General features: G+C 41.7%; 2 protein-coding genes and 1 long non-coding RNA gene across 4 annotated transcripts; 2 read left to right on the top strand and 1 right to left on the bottom strand.

The window, feature by feature from the left end:
- Positions 1–642: 642 nt before the first annotated feature.
- Positions 643–5,596, top strand: TMEM35A (transmembrane protein 35A). The gene is made up of 2 exons (XM_023926973.2): positions 643–1,191; positions 4,047–5,596. The coding sequence occupies exons 1-2, from the start codon at positions 1,072–1,074 to the stop codon at positions 4,431–4,433; spliced, it is 507 nt and encodes a 168-aa protein (XP_023782741.1). The 5' UTR covers positions 643–1,071; the 3' UTR covers positions 4,434–5,596.
- LOC147650517 (uncharacterized) lies at positions 3,182–4,071 on the bottom strand. Its single transcript, XR_015276558.1, has 2 exons — positions 4,000–4,071; positions 3,182–3,454 (listed from the first exon to the last, which is right to left on the bottom strand). It is a non-coding gene; the product is annotated as an uncharacterized LOC147650517 (long non-coding RNA).
- A 1,295-nt stretch (positions 5,597–6,891) lies between the features above and the next one.
- On the top strand, positions 6,892–24,068 carry CENPI (centromere protein I). Of its 2 annotated transcripts, none has more exons than XM_023926974.2 (21): positions 6,892–7,246; positions 8,582–8,892; positions 9,565–9,702; positions 10,053–10,171; positions 11,205–11,312; positions 12,419–12,467; positions 12,793–12,839; positions 13,531–13,620; positions 15,038–15,166; positions 15,416–15,580; positions 15,824–15,944; positions 16,153–16,241; positions 16,561–16,678; positions 16,777–16,841; positions 17,342–17,427; positions 17,841–17,976; positions 18,737–18,861; positions 19,927–19,975; positions 20,176–20,409; positions 22,265–22,306; positions 23,096–24,068. In XM_023926974.2, the coding sequence occupies exons 2-21, from the start codon at positions 8,694–8,696 to the stop codon at positions 23,225–23,227; spliced, it is 2,241 nt and encodes a 746-aa protein (XP_023782742.2). In that variant the 5' UTR covers positions 6,892–7,246; positions 8,582–8,693; the 3' UTR covers positions 23,228–24,068. The 2 variants fall into 2 exon arrangements, with proteins under 2 accessions (XP_023782742.2, XP_023782743.2); XM_023926975.2 differs by having other exon boundaries at positions 7,049–7,246; positions 10,053–10,179.
- The last annotated feature ends 228 nt before the right edge of the window (positions 24,069–24,296 follow it).

Below are 24,296 nucleotides of genomic sequence, written 5' to 3'. Positions count from 1 at the left end.
CTTGTGTTGTGTGAGTCCCAGAATGTTTTGAATCAAGGCTGATAAATTCTCAAGGAAAGTGTGAGAGTTGCCTGTATTTTTCAGACTTTTAACCCCAGTCCTCAGCTTTGAATAATAACAACAACCAGTTCTCAAGCTATGGGAGCTCAAAACACATGTGTTTAGGACTTGAGAATGACTACACCATAAAGGGAGTGATGATAAGGTTCCTGACAAGCATAGGAAGTATCACTCTCGCACTATCCCATGAGCGTAGGTTTTTACACAGTTGCGGCCTCTTCATTTTATACCCAATTTTATTCCAGCAGTTCTGTTTCATGTAATTATACCTTGGTTTCTCGCTGCGAGATCTGAATAAATTTCTGCCAGGTTTTGGTCAAAAGGAAATTTGTTGCATTAATTGCAGGGGAGACAATGACTTTAAATCAGAATATACCAGAGGATCATAAAACCTTTCCCCCAGCCTCTGGATAGCTGAACATGCAGGATGGGTTTTACCTGCAATGGGGGTGGGTGACACAAGTGGCCTCACCTTCCCTTTTGAGCATCAGGTTCCAGAAGAGCCACAGGGACAAAACATTTCTTTTTCTTTCCTGGTGCAAAAAACCCACAATATGTTGTTCGCTATGTATGAGTATCTGAATATCTGAAACTGAAAGCTGTCTGTGTACAAGAGACCCCTGCCCACTTCCCCTCCACAGCACGTTACTCCTGTGCCCTCTGCTAACGTCCTTGTTTCCTCACTAATGAGTAAGTGTGCTCTGTCTTTGGCTGCCATCCCACGTCCCTAGAATTGACTCAGTTTCGGCTTTCTGTGGGCGATTTATGGAACACGCAAGGTAACAAGAGGATGAGTTCCTCTCGGCGCTCCAGTGCTGGAGCTGAGTGGCTCTGGCTGCAGGGCTTTAGGACCCAGGGGTTGCTGAGTGGAGGAGGCTGAATCCCCTCCCGCTGTCATCCTCCTGCCTCTGCAGCTTTATTCCTACAGCCTTCAATGGTGACGGACTCCCTCCCACCCGGGCTGGCAGCCAGAGCCACAAGGCCTCGCTAGGACCGGATCCCTGCGGCTCTATGGCATCTCCCAGGACCATCACCATCGTCGCCCTCTCGGTGGCCCTGGGGCTCTTCTTCGTCTTTATGGGGACCATCAAACTGACCCCCCGGCTCAGCAGGGATGCCTACAATGAGATGGTGAGTCGGGCAGCACGGAGGGAGGTGCTTTAGGGCTCTTGCCGCAGGAGCAGTGGGGCACGCTGGGGGTGACTGCCCTGGAACCCCGAGCGAGGGGCAGGAGAGAGAAGAAGCTGATCTGACTCCTTACGTGACATGGAGAGAAGCCAATAATACGCAGTGCCCAAGATATCCTGGCAGCCCTCGCCTGGGCTCCAGCTGAGCCTATCCACGGAGAAACCTCTGATGGATAAGGATGGGGAGGGGAGGCAAGGAGGATGGGGTGGCACAGCACACACAGCCTAAAGAAGCTGGGGTCACAAGGGTCTCTAAAAACAAAGCCTGCGGAAGTGCCAGACATGCAGCAGGCAGGGACAGCTGATCCCTCAGGGGAAATCTATCCACTGGATGGGGGTAGGAAAAGCAGATGCCTGCTCTGGCAGATGTTGATTCTCAAAACTCGATGCTTTAAAGCAAGGATGATGATACTGACTTGACTGTCCCTACCTCACCAGACTTATGCAGGGATTAATTAATGATTGTGAAATGCTTTGAAATTCTTAGCTTGCAGAGGAAGGTATTATTATTATTCTTCTCATTCTCTTTGGCCTGGGGAATGAGCCTCTCCCCCTCTTGCCTAAGAGGAAGGGGGTGAGGAGAGGATGGAGAAGTTATTGTGTGCATTTCTCACCTGGTGAACTGGTTTATGCTTCTCTCTGCTCAGGGCCAGCCCTGCTGCAGAGCACTGCCAGCTGTGAGCTGCAGGCAGGTGGGAGACTGGCTGCCACATTTTGCTTCCTCATCTGTGTTTATTTATTCTCCTGCCCCCCTCACCCCCCGCTTCCCCAGTTATTTATTGTGGTGGTTGAAAAGATTAGTATAATTTTTGTGCCCCTAAAAATATTTGTGCTAGAAGTTTCCAGCACATTCTGTTCTCTCTCCCTTTGCTCCACCTGCCCAGCTGCTTTTCCTCAGCTCTCAAATAACATCTGAATGGCAGTGCCTAGTCTGCAGCCCAGCACAGGGATCTCACTGAGGAAAATCCCCAAGAAGTAACTCATGGGCAAGAGACACATGAGGTAAAACCCCTAGAAAACAAAGCTCTTAAGCTTCTGCTACAGAAATAAAAAAAAAAAGAAAAAAAAAAAAAAAAGAAAAGAAAAAAGCAGAGGCTTTAGGAGCATTGCAAAATGCTTGCTCTGTAAAATATTTTGCATCTGTGTCCCCTTCTGCTTTATCACGAGTCAGGCCTACAGGTAGGAATGATCTCCGGTTTTATAAAGCAGCTGTTACACAGTGTCATTATTTTTCATAGTCCATATTGTTACATATTCATGGCTCATTAGGCTCTCCTGCCTTTGCTGTGCTACAATACATGTGGTGGTCTGCCAGGTCATGCAGACAATTAGGAAAAATCTGACCTTGCTAATCCATAAGGATGGCTTTTTGCCCCCAGAAAACAAAGAACCTCTGTTATCTACCTAAAATACCAAACTTGTAGTTTTTCATTCAGCAATAAACACATTAGCTTGCCTATTAAAATACCTAAAATACCAGAGTACTCTAGGACATGCTTATAGTACATTTCTTAAAAGTGTGTTTTTCACTACTGTTTAAAAATACTCTGCTCTGAGGTTTTAGTCACTGATGGTTTAAAATACATCCTCACAATGCAAACACTTGGAGTAAATGTGTCATGAGATCTTCAATTATTTTGTAGCTAAAATGACAATGCTGGATATTTTTTAACCACCTGTGAAGCATCAGAGCCTCTCAGAAGGAAGCATCAAACTCTATGGAGACATTGGAAAGTTCTGTATGCCTGTAATGTAGATTTCCAAAATTGTATGGAAGTAAATCCACAGTCTGATCAGTGCCTGTGAGAGCTGAACAATCTTGTACCTGATATTTGGCTTCCATTTCCCTCATGCTGATTAGAAAACAGAGAACACAATGTCAAGAATGTCTTCAGGGTTATTATACTCAAGTAAAAGTGGAAATAATTTCAGTGTCACGCTGAATATAGAAGCTTTATTAAAATATATATCTATAAAAGGAAATACTTGACTGCAAAACAAAAAGAGAAAAAAACCCAAACAAAACAGTAGGGCCACCGACACCTAATGTTCAAATGCAAGAACCTGGATATGTGTAAGGACAAAGGTTGTTTCTTTCCCCAAAAGAATGAGGCAGCTGTGTAAGCAGGCTGTCTTGCAACTTACACTGCTTCTAAATCCAGCATAAACCAGGGAGCAAATAATGTCAAATGTCAGCTTGCTTTCACCTGAGGAAAGAAAGGATCATAAAGGTATGTAAGCACAGGAGAGGACTGGTGAATCTCAGCTTTGATGTTTAGTACCACCCCAAGCCTGCACTGCCTATAACTACTGTAAGCTGCTTTGGAATACTGTAAGTTGCTTTGGGATGTTGTAAGTTGCTTTGGAGTAGAAAGAGACTTGTATTTACTTCCTGTGCTTTGGCTTTGCAGGGATTGGGTGAATTAGCCAATTTTAAAGCAAAAGGTACTCTTAGAAAGAGGTTTGTTTGTTTTAACAACATGGTTCTGCACTGCTAAATCAAGCAATCTGAACCTCAGATTCCAGGGTAAGGTACACCTGGCCTGGCTGTAGTTCCAAAGATGGATGAGAGGTTGCTGAACTGTCTTCCAGTGAGGAGACAACAGCTTAGAAAGGGGGAATTGCAGATTGATAATTTAATACACCCCCCAAACCGAAGCTTTACAAATTGGGTATTGTGCCAGAGGGGTCTGTGACAACTGAAATAATTTTTAGGTTATGTTGCACATCAATCTGTTTCAATGGAAGTCACCTTTGCCTTCATTTTCTCACATGATGTCCTTGGCTGCTTGATTCCAGAAACGAGCGTACAAAAGCTACGTGCGGGCCCTGCCCATGCTCAAGAAGATGGGAGTCAGCTCCATCCTCCTCCGCAAGAGCATCGGCGCCCTGGAAGTGGCGTGCGGCATTGTCATGACACTGGTGCCTGGTCGCCCCAAGGACGTGGCCAACTTCCTGCTCCTCCTCCTCGTGCTGGCTGTGCTCTTTTTCCACCAGCTCGTGGGGGACCCCCTCAAGCGTTATGCCCACGCCTTGGTCTTTGGGATCCTGCTCACCTGCCGCCTGCTGATCGCTCGCCAGCCCGAGGAGCTGCCGCCAGAGAAGAGGATGCTGTCGGTGAACGGGGATGAGCAGCCACTCATCCATGAAGCAGCTCCTGAGAAAGGCAAAATGAAGGTATCCTAGTTGAGTGCATGTGAGGAAACACGGACCCTCGAGGCAGCTCTCTCCAAAATCACCCAGAAAATTTGGTTTTTATTTACCTACTTGCATTTTTTTTTTGTCTGTCTAAATAAAGTTGCACTTGGGGTCTGAGAGATACAAGGTATGTCTACACTGTAGTCTTGCTTTTGCTGCTGCCCTGTAATGTAGAAAAACACAAGCTAGCTTCCACAGGGACAGCTTGGAGGCAGTCAGCAACACAGCTGGAGGCAGTGCTGGCCTCAGCAGGAGCTGCAAAACCAGCCTGAGACCCTGGTCAGAGACCTGGGTGGGCAGTCAGGCCACCCTGGCACTGCTGCAATGGGGAGATCGGTCCTGAGCTCCAGCCCTGAGCCCCACGGCAGCAGAGCTGGCCTGGCTGCACTGCTCTGCCCAGAACAGTGGCTGGGCAGGACATGACCAGTGTCCCTGAGCAGCCCCACACACACATATCTGCATTTCCCTTTCCGTGGTCAAGAGGTAAAAGGGACCCTGTTACCAAAAACATGCTGTTTGTTGTGTTGGAGAGAGGGATTCCTTGGGCTTTGCTGCCTCTGTGCCCAGTCCTTTCTATGGAATGGTTATCCAGAGAGAACATGGGATGCTCTGTTTACATCTTCTTTGATTTCCATGCAGAGGCTCCAAAACTAGGACAATGGCCTGATAACAGTTGTTTTTTGCCTGCTTCACACGAGGCAGTGGCATCTCTTTACCCTTCTTGGCAGACAGTAAGGGTGCCTGGAGAGGGGATGGGGAGCAGAACAGCCCAAAGAACTTCAAAATATCTCTCTGATGTTGGCAAGTAGCATTGTGCTCCCCAGTTCCCTGCAAGTTCCTCTTTTTCCCTCCCCACAGCTACTGTGACTTTATAGAATTGTTGTTTATTTCTGGTAGATGAGGGTCTGAACAATTGCAGGTACCTCACTGCTCATCCCACCTACAGCCTCAGTGAGCTGGGATAAGTCCTGTTACCAGAGCCTGAATCCCTGTGTTGTATCTGAAATCTTAGATTGTCATAAGGAGCATGTGTGACCTCTGAAATTTGTCTGGTTTTCTTAATGTTTGTCTGTTTTCAGTTTTACATTTTTTTATTTTCTCTTTTTTTTTTTAATTAGTCAAAAATAAACATTTTGAAATTTGGAGAAAAATGTCTTTACAGAAACAAATTTCTTATTTGAGAGACATGTCTGAAACATTTCCCTCTGGTCAAACACTCCACCTAAAATGGGCTGAATCATGTCAGGCAATTTGAGAGACAAGGTGATGCAGAGTGGAAGTCAGATAAACTCTACTTGGTCATATATTAATAACCACAGATATTTAAAAGAGACATTTGGGTATCTCACTGAAACAGTCTCAAATAAATTTCTGCTACAGTTCAGTGCAGCAGTGAGAAAAGGTAACTCAAATAAACTATCAGCATTGTATCTTTATAAAAATTGATGATGGATGTTCATATGCAGTTTTCTCCTGAAGTTTGCTAAAACAGATGCAGCCCTGTATAAATATAAATACATATATATATACACACATATATATACATATATTTATATATATAAATATAAATGTGCTCAAAAAGCCTCCTCCCAGAGCTCCAGATGGACTAGATTCTTATCAGATGTGCACCCTGAGCAAAGGAACCAGAAGGCCGCCTCTGTTACACAATCTCATCTTCAGAGACTATCTCAAGGTCACCCAAAATATATATACAGAATTCCCTTTATTTCCCCAAAGATGCTTTAACTACCATGCCCCTGACTGGGGTTATTGTGTTTTAATTCAGAACTAAATAAAAATACCACTAACTCAAACCCACACCATGCTGTGCATTCCTACACAACTGAACTGGTGCAGCCCTTTCACCTAGGCATCCAACCCAGGAAACCTTTGGGAAAAATTGTGTTTATTTTTTGTAACATTCCTCACTGAACCTTGTAGAGATGATAATAATAAAATAAAGCATCCCAAGGAGCAAAGGCTATCTCTGTAAAAGCTTTAGACTGTTCAGTGAATACTAAAAAATTCCCATTTTTTCACATTTGCAGGGATATGAACAACCGACCCGCAGCAGTGGCTGCGTGTTCTTTGTTACAGAGCGAGACAACTCATCTTGGAGCCCAGTAACAAGAATTCTGTATTTATCTTAGCGGGCTGACCTCTTTCACTGCCCCCAGCATTAAATAGCTATTTTTGGACGCTTCCAGCCATCTGTGCTCGCTGAAAGTGACAAGAACAGATCTACTCCTTCTGTAAGACCTCGATGCTAATTTACTCTTCTTTATTTTTTTTTTTTTTCTTTAATTCTTTCTTTCTGTTTTTTCCCCTCTTATCTCCACACACCTCATTTCGTTCCGGTCGGCCTCAGGGTTACTGTCTCGCTTTACATGCGCCTTTTCCCCTCCCACCCTCTTCTTTAAAACGTAATCTCAGGCTGACGTTCCCTGCCCGGTAGCTGAGAAGACACCTGAGGGGAGGGAGTACTTCCCCTCACGGGGAATTCCCGCCCCGCACGGGCCGCGCATGCGCAGAGGCGCCTGGCGCAGGAAGGGCGGAAGCATCGCCGTCATTGCTGCCCACAGCGCGCTGTGGCCGCGCTGCGCATGCGCGGCTGGGAGGGAACGCGCCGGTCAGGGGCGGTGCTGAGGGGCGGCTGCGGTCATTGCGCATGCGCGGGGCGGTGGCGGCGGGGTTTGAACGTAGGGACGGTTGGAGCTGGCGGGAGGCGGTTGCTGTGGGGTCAGTGGCCGTGTGGAGGGGTGATCAGTGCTCAGGGCAGCAGGAGGCTTGGCCCTGGAATGGTGAGTGGCCAGAGCAGCGGCAGGGTCAGTGGTCGTGGCAGCAGGGGTCGGTGCCCAGGGCAGCGGGAGGGTTGCCCCGGAATGGTCTGTGGCCGGGTCAGTGGTCGTGGGAGGGGGTGGTCAGTGACTCCCCCCTTCCCCCCGCCCGGCTCCCCTCTGAGGGCCAGGGGGCCCCGCCGCCGCTCTGAGGGCCCCGGGGCGCTCGGCTGGGCCGGGCCGGGAAGGCCTCGCCTCCTCTGTCCCCTGGGGATACTCCGGGTGGCCCTGGGGCAGTCGCGGTGGCGGCTGCTGGGGAAGGGGGTGCTTGGGAGGAGGGTGAGGAGCGCTCGTGCCACATTCCTCTTTTCTGAGGGGCTGCGCAGGGCTGGGCTCGCTATCAGCCAGAACTGCCCTTCCAGCTGCTCTCTTCTTCACCAAACCTTTCTGGTAGAACTCCTGCAGGACAAAAGAAATCAAAACACATGTAGAGAAGGTGTTGAGGGAGCTGAGAGAAAGCTGTTGCTGTAATCCAGACTGTGGTCACTGAGCTTTGCTGCACGGGAAAGTGGCAAACAAACCTATAGGGAAATAGTGACGGTTCTAACTTCATAAGGAAGTGAGAGATGGAGAGGGATATGAATTGAAAGTCATTCTGTTTTATTGTGTCAGGAAATAGGTCCCAGCAATCCAGGGATAGGGGTGCACACTCTACCATGTTCAGGAAATTGTAGCAAATTTTCTGATTTTGTGGGTAAAACGTTGATCTCTTCAACATGTTGAAGAGAAAATGCCACTTTTTGTGCCTGTATTTCACCCACTGCTGTGCAGTTTGGGACTGTTGGTAGCTCTTATGCCTCATTTGGAAGCTTATCAAAATTTCTTAATTTTTCTAATCCAAGCTGATTAGTAGGAGGGCTGCAGAAGAATCTAATTTTTGTGAAATAGGAAGAAAAGTGTTGCTATGATCCTCTACCATCTGTATGTAACCTTGCAGAGAATCATGACTTGTTGACTGTTTGTATTGGCATACACAATACAAGTAAGGAAAATAATTGTGTACAGAATTAACTCAGAAGAAAACTTGGTTGTGTTTTGTTAACTTTCTGGTTATGTTTATTTTTTAATGAAAATGCTATATGAGATTGTATCAGATAATGTTTAACTTGAAAGGAGCTTGTGTTAACTTTTACTTGGGATTTTTTTTCTTTTTTAATGTGAGATGAGAGTTTTGATACACTGTTGTCTGTGCATCTTTGAGGATTTTCTCTGATCTTTTAGGGAATAGTCATCTCTGACTAATTTCTTCTGAATTTAAAATCTGCTTGTTAAGAAAACAAATGTTTCTTTTCCTCACAGGGAACCAGTTCTGTGACATTCATCAGCTGATCTCTTTTCTTGCCTAATGAAGGATTGGCTCTCACATGACAAATGAGTAAAATTCTCCATTCTCAGCTGTGAGTCTGAAAAGATGCAGCGAAGGCAGAGTTCCAAGGCCCCAAGGCTGTCTCTGCAAGGTCATCATAAAAGCCAAACTGATCTCTCTGCATGGCGAAAAGGAGGGGGAATTGACTCTGAAAAAAGTTTGCAGAATCAGCAATCTGTTAATGATGAGAAATACGATAGCCAGGAAGGATCTCTAGAGCAAGCTTTGAGCTACTTGGAGAAAGGTAAGAGCATTTTTAGGGTGGTTATTTAGGATTGAGAAGATAATAACTACATTCTTAATTAAAAAAAAAAACAAAACCAAAACTAATTTATATCTGTTTCCCCTCTTTAATGCCTGAGGTATGTATTATTTGTTTAGTGTCGTAGAAGTTTTGTGTTACTACTATGTAAAGAAAAGGGAATAGCATAGAATGGTTTGGATTGGAGGCACCAAACACCCCTGCCATGGGCAGGGACACCCTCCAGTAGATCAAGTTGCTCAGGGCCCTATCCAGCCTGGCCTTGAACACTTTCAGGGATGGGGCAGCCTCTGCTTCTCTGGGCAGTCTGTGCCAGAGCCTTATCACCCTCACAGTAAACAATTTTATCCCAGTATCCCATCTAAACCTCCTTCAGTTTGAAGCCATTTCCCTTGTCCTGTCACTACATGCTCTTGTAAAAAGTCTCTCTACATATTTCTTATTAAAATATTAATAATTTTAGAATAATTTTACTTCTGTTTTCCCTCTTTAATCCCTGAGCTATGTAATGTTTCTTTAATGTCTTAAAAGTTTTTCTGCTTTGTTACTTAATTTTAAAATGTCAAGAAGATGTGCAGGGACAGTTCAGAGAAGCTTTAAGTTAATTTCTGTTCAGAAGTTTCATCCTGTGCTTGTACTATTTGTTTTTCCTAGTTCAAGACTGTGTTGCACTGAAGAAGAACAGTGTTCTGCAGAAACACTTGAATGCAGTGGAAAGTACTGCCCTGGAACAAGGGCTGCCCCCTGAAGGGTTCGAGATATTGCTGAAAGTGGCGCTCAGTGGCAAATTTGGTACAGCATTTCTATACTTCTGGTGTATCTTCTGTGAATGTGCCTTTCCCCTCAAATCAAACCTGCTGAGATAATGTGTTTACAGTACTGTAGCATAAAATTATTTTTTCTGACATGCTTTGGTATCGTCTCCATTTTCTTTTGTTAAGCTGCATTGAATTATTTGTCATCATTTTGAGGTATAGGCAAGTCCTTAATAAATTCTTATAAGTCCTTATACACTGTTATTTGAGCAAGGAAGCTCTGAATCATTTTGTCCAGAGGTAATTTTGCTGCAAATTAAGCTGCAAAACAATATTGAAGAACCTGGTACATGAGCACTATCTCATTTGAAGTTGTTTTTTTTCCAGCTGATACAGTGAATACTCGTTTATTGAAGAGCCTGATTCCTGCCTCAGTGGTACCAGAAAATTCTGTGGTTACAGCTGTGTCTTGGCTCTGTGTCAGCAAATGCTCAGGCAACATCCAGGTAACTTAGTAAGTGTTTACAGTAGTTATTGCTTCTGCACCGGAACCATAACAACATGTTATTTTGGGGAGTCAAAAATCCTGAGGTTTTAATGTACAGAGTATATTTTAAATGACAAGGTACTATCATTTAATAAGACTAGCAGAGATGCCCGTTGCTGGAATGGCAATGGGAACCAAGAAACACATTAAAAGTGTCAGTGGAGATTTGGTTCCTGCTTGTCTTTTATCTTTCAACTCAAGAATGGTGCCTCCACAAACATTGTGAAATACTTCTGGTGCATGAGGTGTCCCTTAGGTTATGTGCACCTTGGTCATGGCAACATGACTTAACATTAGGAAAAGAGTCTTTTTACGTTCTCATGGTCTGCTCAAAGATTTATGTGATAGAACCATTTAGGTTGGAGAAGATGAAGACCACAGGATCCAACCATTAACCTAATGCTGCTAAGCCAACCATGTCCCCAGGATCTACAGCTGCACATCCTCTAAATCCCTCCAGGAGTGCTGATTCTGCCACTACCCTGGGTAGTCTGTTCCAGTGCTTGACAGTGATGAAATTTCTCCTGTTAACCAATCTCAACCTCCCTGGCAGAACTTATTGCTTGTTTCTTGTCCTATCACTTTCGTACTTAGGAGAAGAGGCTGGCCCTTGCCTCATTTCAGCTTTCTTTCAGGGAGTTGTAAAGAGTGAGAAGGTCCCCCTTGAGCCTCCTTTTCTCCAGGCTGAGCCCACATGTGTCCCATTTATCGGATTCCTTCTTTCTCAATCACCACTGATATCCAAATAGGGTCCCATGGTTATGGAAACCAAAACCCAGTTGACAACAACAATGATGGGGCTAGTTCTTTATCTGGTCAATCCCTTTCTGCAACTGAATTACCCCAGAACTGTTTGTCTGTAGCTCTCTGTTTATCCTTAAGAATGGTGTGTATCCTTACTGATTGTGTCTTGAGCCGAGTTCTGTTTCCTCTGCCTTGCTTTTGCCCATCACTTAATGTAATGTGTTTTTTTGTTTTTTTCCTGTCTGCAGCTGCTTTTTTTAAAGTGGCTGATCACAGTGTTTGACTTCATTGATCATAAGGAACAACTTCATGCCCTCTATGGTTTCTTCTTCTCCTTCCTGCAAGATGAGAAGATGGTAAGGAGAGCTGAAGAACATATGGAGCTGACAAAATAAACCTAAATGTTCATTAGTAGTATGCATATTAATGCTAGAATTAGTCTGGAGTAGGTGTTGGATAGAGACCATTTTCTGATGTCTGGTTTTCCTTTTTCATTTTCTCTTTGCATTATAAGACTGCTGGGTAATTCAGATCCATAAACAGCCAAGTACAGTAAGATTGCTGTGGTCTGTTTGCTTAAACATGTATCCAAGAATTGCTATGCTGTATCACAGAGAGTGTGACCATTTATTCTGTCTAAATTCCCAAGAGTAACAGTGGTCTCTGGGATTGTCAGACATCAGCAGGTAAAGTCTCCTGCTTCTGAGCAGAAACTGACTTGTACTTTGAGCAAAAAGAAAAAAACAAGCATTTTAGAGCAGTGTTTATTTAAGGTAAGAAACTAATTACTGTTCCACTTAATTAATTTGAAATATAGCTTAAAAGAGAGCATGCATTCAGGCAATTTCTGCCATATGGCAACTGTAAAATCTAGGAATTTTGAAGTGTTTGAAATCAGTGCATACTAAAATGATCTTGGCAATCATGTTAGGTATGAGATTGTTAATGTTCTTTCAGTTTAAGATATTTTGTAGTTAAAACAAATTCCAAAAGTTCTGAGCTATATTTTTTGTAATGTTTTTAATGGTTTTATATTAACTTTAGTTATAATCTTTCCATAAAACTGGATTTAACTTCTTAATGTTTAAAATAGCTTTTTCAGGCATTCAGGGTCAGCTGGAAAGTGCAGCAGAGTTGGCTTGAAACTAATTTAAGACCCTTTCCAGCCTCAGCTGCAGTTAAAAGCTCTAAAAAAGTATACTGGTTCAAAGGTGCCTTTCCTTTAGAAAATGTAATTTTCAAAAGCACTTTCACTGCTGACTCTTGTAATTTCTAGATAATGTTGCTAAAGACATTATCCAAGTTAATTAAATGGCTTGGTTACTGTCAGGACTGCTCATAGTGCAGTGATGAAGTTTCAAATGAAGTTGGTACATGGAGCTTTCTCTTGTGCTGCTTTTTTGCGTGTCCTGGCTGTGTGTCTGCAGCAGCAGGAGAGCTCATGGCTGCCTTTGCTTTGCAGTGCCCCTACGTCTGCCACCTGCTCTACCTGCTGACCAGGAAAGAAAATGGTGAGTCTTACCTGTGTGAGCTGAAATACCATTTTATTTCTGATCCTGTTTGCTGGTACTGCCTTTTTTTTTTTTTTCCAATACAGCTGATACAATGATTAGCCAATATTGTGCTTTTAATGCAAGGAAGAATTAGTGGTGGTTCAGGCAAAACTTTGTGTAACACTTGCTGAATTGGAAACTTCTATATTACCCTAGAAATAAGGATTACTGGTTCTTCTTGCTTTTTCATGACTTTATAATAAAAATATTGCTTATATAACTTTTGCTTAAATGTCTGATATGGTATTTTTTAAATCCTTTATATTCTTAATTGTTTTTCCAGTCAAGTCTTTTCGGATTAGGACTCTGCTTGACCTCCAAGCAAAAATGGTGAGTTTATTTCAGATGTTGTAGAGTTTGAACTGTGGTTAATAATGTGGTTAAAAATCTAACTTTGTAAGACTAATGTCCTTACAGAGTGGAGAAGAGCAGATGGACTTGAAATTGTAGGTTTTAGTCTTTGTAGCATCAAAGTTTCTCTCTTGGACATGCATCCCTAATTTTCATGTGTGTTTTGTGAGCACATGCAGTGATATATGCCAAGCTCAGTGTTTGGTGACCAGGTATGGTGAAATCTCTGAAGCAAGGGGCAGCTTCATTTATCTATTAGTCTTTAATTTTCTATTCATCTTCCTTTTTCAAGTGGTACGAAAAATGACTGAAAAATGTGAGATTGTAGAGGACCATGCTCCCCTTTTTAAAAGAAAAAAACCATTGCTATAATAACACGTTTTTTAGACAGCAGAAGACTATTTATTATCACTTTGATTGTTAAATTCCCTTTTATCAGTTATGATTGCAGAAAGATCTTCAGACTTCTTCCTTTAGTTATTTATTGTTCCAGTTTTTGTTGTTTCTGTCACTTTCACCGTTGTTTATCTGTGTTTACTTGGTGATGTGTAGCTCTAGAATTTTAGCTTTTACTGATCCCTGGGGTTTTTTGCTTTTAAAATATAGCATTCAGTTTCTATATTAAAAACATACCCCACATGTTTTCCCTCTTGTTCTGTTATTTTGACAGGGAATGCAGTCTCATCTACAAGCTCTGCTATCACTTTACAAACTTTTCTGCCCAGAGCAGGTGACCATAACCCTTTCTGGGAAAATGAAGGTAAGGAATTAAATTTAGTCAGTTCAGAACCAGGATTTACTACAGTATTTGTATGGAGCTTCCTATTTAAACTGTAGCAGATTTACTAGTGAAGATTAATTCTATTTCCTATTTTCACTGAGTAAAATCAGGTTTAGATGAGGATTCCTTGCCTTGTGTTTGTTTCCTCTTCAGTATAATGAGATGATTTGGTAAGGAATGACATCTACCTTTGTTTTATGAGGATTACTTTAATCCTTTTGGTGTTCCTGCTGGGTTTGACTTGTTTCACACAATATTAAGTTCTGCAGGAAACAAACTGTCTAATTTGTCAAGGTATTCTTCTAATTGCTGCCATTCTCAAGTACAAATGACAGTGGAGCTCTGCACTTGGAGAGAGAAGAAAGCAGTTAAAAAATGTAGGAAACTGATTTGTCAGAGATGCAAGGAACAGTAAAAAATTACTCCCCTTTTAGAGAGGCCTAAGAGAGGTGTGTATGCTCAGCCCTTTGACTAAGTAGAAACATGTACCAGAGCCAGATATATGAGAAAAGAGCAGCTGGTGCTCTTTGTTGCTATTGCAACAAAATTTTCTTTCAGTGGGATAGACTTAAAAGTTTGAGATTTTTGTTGGTTTTTTAGAACAGACATTTAATTTATTTGCAGGCAAGTTGAGTTTCTATAAAATAAAATTTATTTCAATCTGCTTGTGTATTTATATTCTCTAAATTTATACTTTACATTGTGCTGCACAGTCATCTGTTGGAGAATTTACATTTTTTAACATGCACAGAAGTGCAGTAAATTACTAGGAACTAGATCCCAAATATTTCTTCAACTGTCTTTATGAGCACACTACGTTGTGTACTAAAAGCTTGATTAACTAGGTCCAAGACGATCTGAATGGTTTTGTGATGGTTGGCACTTGATTAGAGTTTAAAGACTGATCGGCATTGAAATGTCAAATTTATTTATTTTTTGTGCAGAAAAGGTGTTAGCTTTTCCAACTTTCTGTGGTAATATCTACATTGAGTATTTGGCTACTCATAGCATTGTTATGTTATGTGAGTGTCACTGATGCTGAATTCAGGAAATTCTTTTATTAACTGCATGAGCATACCTTGGTCCCGTTTAATTTTAACGTATACTTGAGACTTAATCTATGAATTGATGATTGGTTTGAATTAAAATTATAAAATAGAAGTGTTGGAGACCCCTTCTGAAAAAGGGGACATTGTTCCAAAGGAAATAAAAGCCCAACTGTTAAATTGTTGACCAAAGGTGATGAAACTAATGAATGATGAGAGTTCTGTGCTGTGAAAATCTATCAAGTGTATCTTTACATTACTGTGGCGATGTTAATCAGAGTAGAAACTGATCTTTCTGTTGCTTTGTCTTAGCTGGGCTTCTTGCATGGATGTCTGATTTCTGTTTCTAGAGTTACTTCAAGAATCCAGAGGGCCCATGGAAAGCAGCAATCACTGCAGTAAGGCAAAGAAACCAGGGAACCTCTCCTCTGTCCCAGGCAGTGTTTTTAGGCACGTCCCAACCTCAGTCACGAAAAAGGGTATGTTATGGACCTAAGGCACACCTAGAAGGTGCCAAGTCATGGTTTTCATTATGAATATTGGCAAATAATGTGAGTCTGGCTTTATTTTGGCACAGGAAAGCGGGGAGTAATTATAGAGAAATGCAACAGTCAATTATAATGAAAGCCTGGATACCTTTTTTGTAAAATTGGTCTTTCTGGGAACATGGTTCATGAGTGCAGCCAATTGCATTGGAATCTGAGTAATTTATTTTTTCCTTTCTACAGAAATGGAATGCCCAGTTGGTTATACCTGCAACCAGTACAAACACAAATAATTTAGAAGAGGAAGGGGAAAAGAACAGTGTTTATTTGTACAGTACAAGCAGGTCTTTTCCAGTGGAGCAGCTGCAGACCTTCCCTCAGCTCCTACAAAATATCCACCATCTAGAGGTGAGTTTCAGAAAGGTCTTGGTGAATGTTTTGGGAGTTCAAAGGATGTTCCTCTATGCCCTGTTTATGTGTGAGTAGTGTGTGGGCTGCTATCTAATTCTAAGAGAGCATCTAGTCCTAACTGAGGATGGTGGATGAGTCCTGGGAATGGTCTTGTTGCTGGTAAAAAGATTGAACATGAGATTCTCTGGCAGTTTATTGATGTAAATACTGAATAATTATTATTTTCTTTTTTTCTTGCAGTTTCCTTCCCAGATGGGTTCAGTGCTAACAAACCCCTTATTGCTTCACTACATGAATTGTGTGAAAGATGAATCTATTTACCTGAGGCTCTACTATTGGATGGGCCAGATGCTCCAGGAAGGTAGGAACTTCAGTATTATCTTGTGAGGTAGGGAGCTAAAGGGTGTCTGAGGCTTTTCACACTTTTCTTTAATGGTGCTTTGCTATTCAGATTTACAGAGATAACTATAGAGTGTTAAAACAGCTACTGGAGGAGAACTGAATTTGGTTTCTCATTGTGCTTGTTCTTGCTGTGCTCATATTCAAGTACAGTATTCTCTCCTGTTCAGAATGCACCTGGTGTGTGGTTGATAAACCACATGAAGAAGAATTCAGGAGCTTCCTGGAAACTATCTACAAGGCAGAATGTTTGTTGCAGGTAAGTGCATGTTTGTGGAAGCCAAGGGTTTCACAAAGTCTTCCCTTAAAGAACTTCTGGCACTTATCTATATTCTGGAAATGGCCTTGTTTTCTGCAGGAAAAATAGTCTAAGAACTATTTTTCTTAATTGATTAATTCAATAATTTGAATGTCCTGGTAAGTATGACTGGAAGTAGGTGTAATCCTCTTCCCTTCTCCAGAGTGATGTGAGTGTAATGGCTGGAAGTAGGTGTATGTCTCTTCCCTTCTCCAGAGTGATGCGAGTGTGGCAAGGTGCAGTCAGATGAATTTTTGAATGCTTCTCTTCTGCTTTGCAGGAGGGATTTTCTGCCTGTGAAGAGTTCCTTTATAAGACCCTTCCTCTCTGGGATGGTGTCTGCTGCCGCTCAGAAATCCTCAAACTTGTGAGTTGGATCCCCCTCAGCAGTTCCTCTGGTATGTGCTGCAGATCCTTTGGGTGACTTGGACTGTGGGGCTATCTCAGGGCATAGAATTTGTGCACTGATATCCTATTGCTTTCTCATTTTTTTCAGACATTAAGTCATATCTCTATGATCCCCTGGCACAGCTCTTTTTCACATCATCTATTTACTTTAAGGTAATTTAAATGAATATAATGGCTGCTTACTTCTAGTTTATACTCCTATCTGTACTTGTGTTAGGTGTAGCAGTCTGAGGGATTGTATAGGAAACATCCTTTTGAGAAGTCTGTGCCCAAACAAGATAAAATATATACTTACAGTTTAACTTCTTTAGGAAATTGATGCCTTTAAGATATCTTCCTTTTTTTGACTGGAATTAAGCTGGGGCACCGGAGATAAAAAGAACTGATAGCACACAACACAATAGTTCAATTAACAAGTTTAACTACTTGTTAAAACTGTTTTTTTGGTGGTTTTTCTCTACTTGAAATTCACATTCTCCAGAGATGCGATATACAACACATACATTCAGTTCTAGGGTTGTGCAACTATGTCACTGCTCTTGGCACACTCCTGGTACCTTTCCTTGGATATGCCAATTCTCAAGGCATTCTTTGTTTGGGATTATTTGCTTGCATAAATTGTCATCAACCTGATTTCTTTTTGCCTATTGCAGTGCAGTATTCTTGAGAGCCTGAAAGAGCTGTTGCAGAACTGGTTAAATTGCAATGTGATCCAAATGGATTTGGAGTTTTCTTCTTTGTAAGTTTGACTTTAAAGGATGCAAACCATGTTCTGTGCATTTCTCACCGGTGTATTTAGATCTGTATTCTAGCCCTAACACCCAGCATAAAAACCAACCAGAAAGTTAATAATGCTGTTATGATTCTGCTATATTGTAAGCTACCTTTTCAGTACTGTTCTTTGTCTTTCTTTAGAAGCATTTCTGCTGACACTGGAAATTGAAGTGTCCAGAATTCAAAATCTGGTAACACTGATATCTGGGTGTTTATAATGGTGCTGATAACAATGTGTTACTGGCTGTATTGAAGAACAAGTGTCTGTTGTTGAGTATTAGATGGGGCAAAAGCATAAACTTTAATTTTGTTTTACCATTTTCCATGTTGCTGTTTGCAAAGACATATCTGTAATGTTGTGCCATGTCATTGCTGCAGGAACACCACCCTCTCTGGACTAGTGAATGTGGTGGCTGAACTGGTCCACTTTGTGGGATGGATCTCTACTGTTGCACTGCGTTTGGAAAACAATTCCACATTCTTGATGTACTTCATTCTGGATTTCTATGAGACTGTGTGTATCCCAGTCATTTTGTCTTTTGTTTCAAGTACTCCTAAGGCTGTTTGTATTTTTAAGCTAAAGCATAAAACATCTTCCTCATTCTAGTTTACAGAACTTTTTGATGAAATGCAAGAATATTCCGAATACTGGGTAGATGTACAGGTGAAAGCTGCTGTTCTTGCTTCTACAGGCAGAACTAAATATGCTGCTAGAAAGTGGTTGCTCTTAATTCAGAGGTGAACTGAGGAGGGAGAAGTAACAGTAGGGGCATAACCTGCTTTTTTAATGTTGACTTAAAGAAAAGAACAGTGATCAGTTCGATTTCAAGCTACATATCTTGGTTTTTTTCCTTAAATGTTTCCTTAAAAATGTGTTGTTTTTTTTTTCTAGTTTGTGCTGTAGGCAATCAAACAGCATCAAATGGCCTTAAGTCTATTCTCCAGCTTCCTCATGTCCTCTCTGTAGTTGTGCTTACTGTGAACTCCAGCCATGCTGTAACAACAGCAGCAGCTCCTACAGTTTAGGTTGGGAACAGCTGAAAAAACAGTGATAGTCCTGGGATCTGTTTGTAACTGAATTGTCCATTAAAAATGCGCAAAATTTATGGGTAACAGCACTTGCATATGACACCTTGGCCTTCCCCTTTGGATGAAGTTGATGGATCTGGCTGGAATTCAGTGTCATGCTCTCTGTTGCTCTTACATCCTTGGAAGTTTGTAATAATCATTACTTTGGCAGTAATAATCAGCTTGGATGTGCTTCATTTCTGCAGGTGTGTGACATGTACGTGAAGTACAACCTGCCTTTGCTGATAATGCCTCCTGCTGGGGTTTTCTACCCAGCACTGCTCAGCATGGATTCTGTCAACTTGAATCAGCTCTGCTACATTATGTACAGGTACTACAACAGGTGTGGGCTGCAGGGACTCCTTGTCTTCTCTTTCAGTCTTTTGGAAATGAAAGGACTTTGTTGTAAAAACCTGGGATCTACTTCTTGCTGTGCAAGGCAGAGGTAAAAATTCCTCTTGTGTCCAGCTTTCATGATAAATGATTTTATAGCTGTAGTTCCTCCTCTTTTTTTTTCAGTCTGTTATCCAAAACAGCAGGATTCTGACCTCTTTCCTGGTATTATTTGCATATCTTTGATATGTGAAGGAAGAAGTTCCCATATTGTTTTGAGAGAACTAAAGTCAACTAGCTGGAGTTAACAGTAGTAACTACACAACTTCTCAGTCCTGTACTTTGGCTACTACACTTGAGCTTTTCCTTACAAATTCTGTCATGTGCTGAGCAGGAAGCGCTTCTTCCACCTCCAAACTCCAGGAATTTGGGACTGCCTTGTGCTGGTGGCAAGGCCAAAGACAGCACTGTTTATTGCTCTGCAGGATCCACCACCAAGGCTACACTTCTTAGCCTTGTTAGTTCCAGTGGCTGCATCTGAGGAGAAGAGTGGTCAATAGCTGACAGCTGGTGCAGGGCTCTCCATGTGGCTTTTCCTCTAAGGAATCTTCAGGGTAATTAACATGACAGGAAGGTCTCTAGGAAATAAGAAGAGCTAGTGCTTATTATATAGAACAACTGTCAAGTTGCATTACTTCCAGTGGCTTCTGTTTCTTTGCTTAGTGAATGAAAGTCTCCCTTCTTAAAAACACACTGCATTTCTCTGCTGATTTTAAGGCTGAATGTCCATTCTTGTGTGTTGCCTCTATGAAGGTGACTGTCCCAGGCAAAACTGGTCATGTGTGAATCATTTAAGAGACTAATATTATTAGATACATTCCTACTCTGCCAAGTGATAAAGTCCCTTTGAATTCTTTTTCATGTCTCTCTTTCATTAACAAAGTTTGATGATCTTTCTCATGGTGGAAATAAGTTTTCTTGATAAATTCCTCCAATGTTTTTCAGCACAGGCGTATAGTAAAAATTTATAGGCCCCTAATTTTCTCTTTGTTTTTTTTTTCAGGTATCGAACCAACTTGGTGGCTGCAAAAGAAAATGAGCTGAATAAAAAGGTATTGTGGACACATCTGTTATGTCCTAGAACAGATTTTAGCAAGGAATTGGGTTGAATGGAGGGGAGGTGTACTAATGGCCATCTCTTAAAGACTGGTGGGAGCTTTGGCCATCTTTTTTTGACCATCTTTTAAAGACTGGAGGGAGCACACAGCTGCTTTGAGGATGTTATTTATTGATTTTTCTTTTTCCCCCTCAGAAAATACTGCAGTTCAAGTTCAGTAACCAGACATACCAAGAGTACAACAAGTACATAATAGCTATGGTGGGCTGTCTGTGGACATCCAGTGCATTCCAGAAGGATATTCATTCTCAAGGACTTCGTATGGATGATAAGCTGCTGAGTAAAACTGCAGTGAAGGAAATAAAAAACAGCTTTAACATTGTCTATCATCCAGCCTTGATGGGCTACTCTGTTCAATTCTTGCAGCAGGTAATGATGTGGGCCAAGATTTGGATCTTTCATGGCACCAGATGTTCTGTCTTGAGTGCTTCTCTAGAGAAGTGTCTCTGTGTCCTGGCTGACTGGAAGAGGCATCTTTCAAAAGCTGCTGTAGCATTCTGTGTTTGTCAGATTAATGGCACAATTTGAAGAGTCTTACTTTGTGTGGGATGAAAGCAGTTGAATGTATGAATGTAGCAGTTTTAGATGTGAATTTGTACTTATGACAATTTTGAGCTAGAACTAAAATTGCTAATTAATGAAATAAATGACACTTCTGTAAAAGCTTACCAAAGGTGCTTTCTGCCCCACAAAATAGGCAGAGTGATCTAAATATTTAAACTCTAGAAAGTCAAGAAATACATGGTTAAATTATATACAGCAATTCATGGCAGAATTTGTTAGCAGTGCTTTCTGCCTCATGTGGTAGCTTTTTTTGCTTATTAAAATAGAAATCCAAGTAGCTGCTTCAAGTACAGAGGCAAGATAACATGGAGCTGTGTTGTCTTGGCTGGTGTGAGTTCTGCCAGGAGTTCTCTTGAACTGTGGGTCTTATCATGTTTTCAGTGCAGCTGCTGAGGGAGGGAACAGTTTGCCAGAGCTGTTATTGCTCCAAGATGTGTGTGCATCTCCAAGAAACCAGGCTTGGTAGGCTGTCCAAGGACCAAGATGCCAGTTTGTTGTGAGAAACACTGGCAGGCTTGAGGCAATAGGTGTGACTCCTGAAATGAAGCAAGGGGCACCTGAGAAGTTGAAGCAAAGAATTCTGCTTAGGAACACTTGAAAAATTTGCCTTTATGTGCTCAGTGTCTTGAATCAAGCTAGTTTGTGTCTTACTGCTGATTAAACTCAGGTTTTGTCTTTGCTCAAGGAATCTATTTTGGTTTGGTTAGACCAAGGAAATGAGTTGTATATTTCTTATCTCTCTTGTCCACATAATTTTTGTTCTGGGCTACCTAGAATCATGGAATATTCTGCAGTGGAAGGAACCCACAAAAATCTTGAAGTCCAACTCCTGCCTCTGCAGAGGAGAAATCCCAAGAATCCCACCCTGTGCCTGGGAGTGTTTTCCAGACACTTTTTGCATTCTGTCTGGCTTGGTGCTGTCACCACTTCCCTGGGGAGCCTATCCCGCTGCCCAGTCACCTTCAGTGGGAAGAACCTTTTCCTGCTATTCAACCCAAACTCTCCCTGACACAGGTTCCTAATTCTTCTTTGTAGGTTTTGCACATTTAAAAAAAATCCCAAACTACAAACCAACAACCATAACACAACCAAAAAACACCCAACCTCAAAATCACTTAAAAAACACCCAAAACCTTCTGGTGGGGAATTCTTGCATTCTCTTCCTACTGTAGAACTAGGAGAAATTTTGCTTAGCAGGTATGACAAATGTGTTTTACAGCAGGAGGAAAAGATGTTGAACTTCAGGGACACGTTTTCCTCAGCAGTGCTGAGCACCAGAGGGCACTGCTCTGCAGCACTGGGGGAACACAAGCACTGCTCTCAGTGTCAGTTCTCTCTTCTTGCTCTTTCTCATTGTTATGAATTTCTGTTGTTTTGAAAATAAAACTTTCACATTGTAGAGAAACAATGGTAAAGGTACCTGTGCATATTCCTGTTGCTATCCTGTAATGCTGCAGCACAGGGCAAGAGGGTCCAGATGTTACCTTGCCACTTATGCACAGAGTATGATGCTGGAAGCCCCCTCTAAGGCAGGATTAAAAATCCCTAAATTTCTTTGCATGCCTACAATTCCTGCTTTAGGAGAGGACTTAGCAGAGACCCAGCAACCCTGGACATACTTTTTGTCTGACTTGATATTGTTTTATTCCCTTTCCTTAAGGTTTCTCCTGATGATACCACCTTAAACTTCAAATTAATTAAGGTAAGATTTCTTGTTTTGGTAAATAAAGCAGGCAATTTTTAGCAGCTGTGTTGAAGAGAATGAGGTTATAATATTCACCAAACTCACAAATGCTGTAGAAAAATTCTGGAAGGGGAAAAATTCCAGCTGTAGGCTTTGATTCAATTTCTTAAAAGGGCCAAACAAGAGGACATCAGCACTTGAGAAGTTATGTATCTGTGGCTAGTGATTTGAGATTTTTTGAATTTCCTCCATGAGTCAGTGGAGTGTCAGGACAGGGCTGTTGTTCTCTGCAGCTCCAGAAAAAGTTACATTCTTGATGCACTTAAAGTTCATTGATAATACAAATTCTGCTTCATATTATATTTCTGAGACAGATGTGTAACTTTGTTACAGCTTTGAACAGGAATCCTCCACTGAGCAAATACAGTGGCACTTGGTTTCCTTTCCTGTGTCACAGTGTACTTGAAACCTGATCTGGAGGAATCACCCCTAGTGATGGAAGGAATGCTTTAATATCCATGTTCATTTAATTCCTGACATATTGCCTGTTGATCCAATAGACTCTTCTTTTTAGGACTGGGATTTATAAAACTCTTTCAGTATTAAAGAAAGATCATGATTCAGTCTAAGAATGTGTATTGCTGTCCCTTTGGGGACAGCAGGTGACCCTGTAGACCTGTGGGTATTTACAGATGTCACACAACATGTGGATGTTGTCCCACAGGAAGGCAGAGTTTGCAGACCTTTTCAAATTGGCTTAAGGTAAAGCTTTGTTCTGCTCATCTGACTCTTCTTTCTGGTTTACAGGGGAAGAAGTGGGACTGGTATCTGGAATATCTCTATTCCCAAGGTTTGAAGGGGCTGAAGGTCTTTATTGAGAGCAGCATCAGTCGTGTTTCCCAGGCCTCTCGCAGCAAAGCAGGGAATGTGGAAGCGTGACCCTGGGACTCACTGGAACTCTGTCATCTGGAGCAGACTAGCAGACTGTAAAGGACTCTGTCACTAATTCTTCTGTCCTCAGAGGAGAGAAACAGAGCAATTACTCTAACCTGCACTTTTGTACTGACATCTCTCTTATGAAAGTGAAGACACAGATGTTGAGGCTGGCTTGGTTCACTAACACCGAACCTCCTCTTGTCTCAGTTAAACTTCCTGGTCTGAAGCTGGTGAGCTAAGTTATGTAACATCTACCTTTTCCACCCTAGTGTTTCTCTGTTGGAGTATCTGTTTTGACTGAGAAACAAACATTTTCCATCTCAAAACTGCAGTGAGCAGCAGTGCTTCATTTATAAGTAATGTTGACCCCTGACCTGCTTTCCTTAGCAGCAGGTAATCAGCCTTTCAGGGGTGCTGTGTTGGATTGGAGCAAAGTGAGTTTCCCAATTCCCTGTTGTACCCCATATGACTTTTAACAGGCTGACCAAGCTGACTTTCCTGAAATTAATTTTCCTTTTGAGGCCTACAGAACAGTTTTCATGCAAACTTTGGTTATAATGACCTTCTAGAGCAGCTGGAAAGCTTGGTGTTCACTTGGTGGTTTATTGATTTGAGCACTTGTACAGTATTGCCACCAGCTCAACGTTTTCTGTATTGACAAATGCAAATGTAACTTTTCCTTTTTGTGTTTGCAGCTCTGTAGGTGTTGTATATTATTTGCATATATATGTATAATTTATTTTCTGTAAAATATTTCTAATGTGTCATTTTGAAAAAACTCTTCTACAAAATGTATCTTCTGTCATTTCATTTCAAGTCTGAGTAAAAGCTGAGAGAAGCTGAACTGATGTTTCCAAAATCTAAATGAACTTTATTTTTCTGCTGTAAAATAAGGTTGTAAGCACTTGAGAGTTGGGTTAGATTATACTGAATTTTACATTGTGAATCTGTACTTTGATTCTGTAAAGGAATCAGTCCTGAGAGCAACTCGGGAGCCACTCAAGATGTTTGCTTTCTTCATCCCTTCAGAATCAGACTGGTTGAGTACCACTGTTCTCAGCTCAAGTACATC

Source organism: Cyanistes caeruleus, chromosome 14, assembly GCF_971803275.1.
Source record: "Cyanistes caeruleus chromosome 14, bCyaCae1.hap1.1, whole genome shotgun sequence".
Lineage (NCBI taxonomy): Eukaryota > Metazoa > Chordata > Aves > Passeriformes > Paridae > Cyanistes > Cyanistes caeruleus.
Note: the sequence above shows the minus strand (reverse complement) of the source record. Positions and strands in the feature narration are given on the sequence as shown.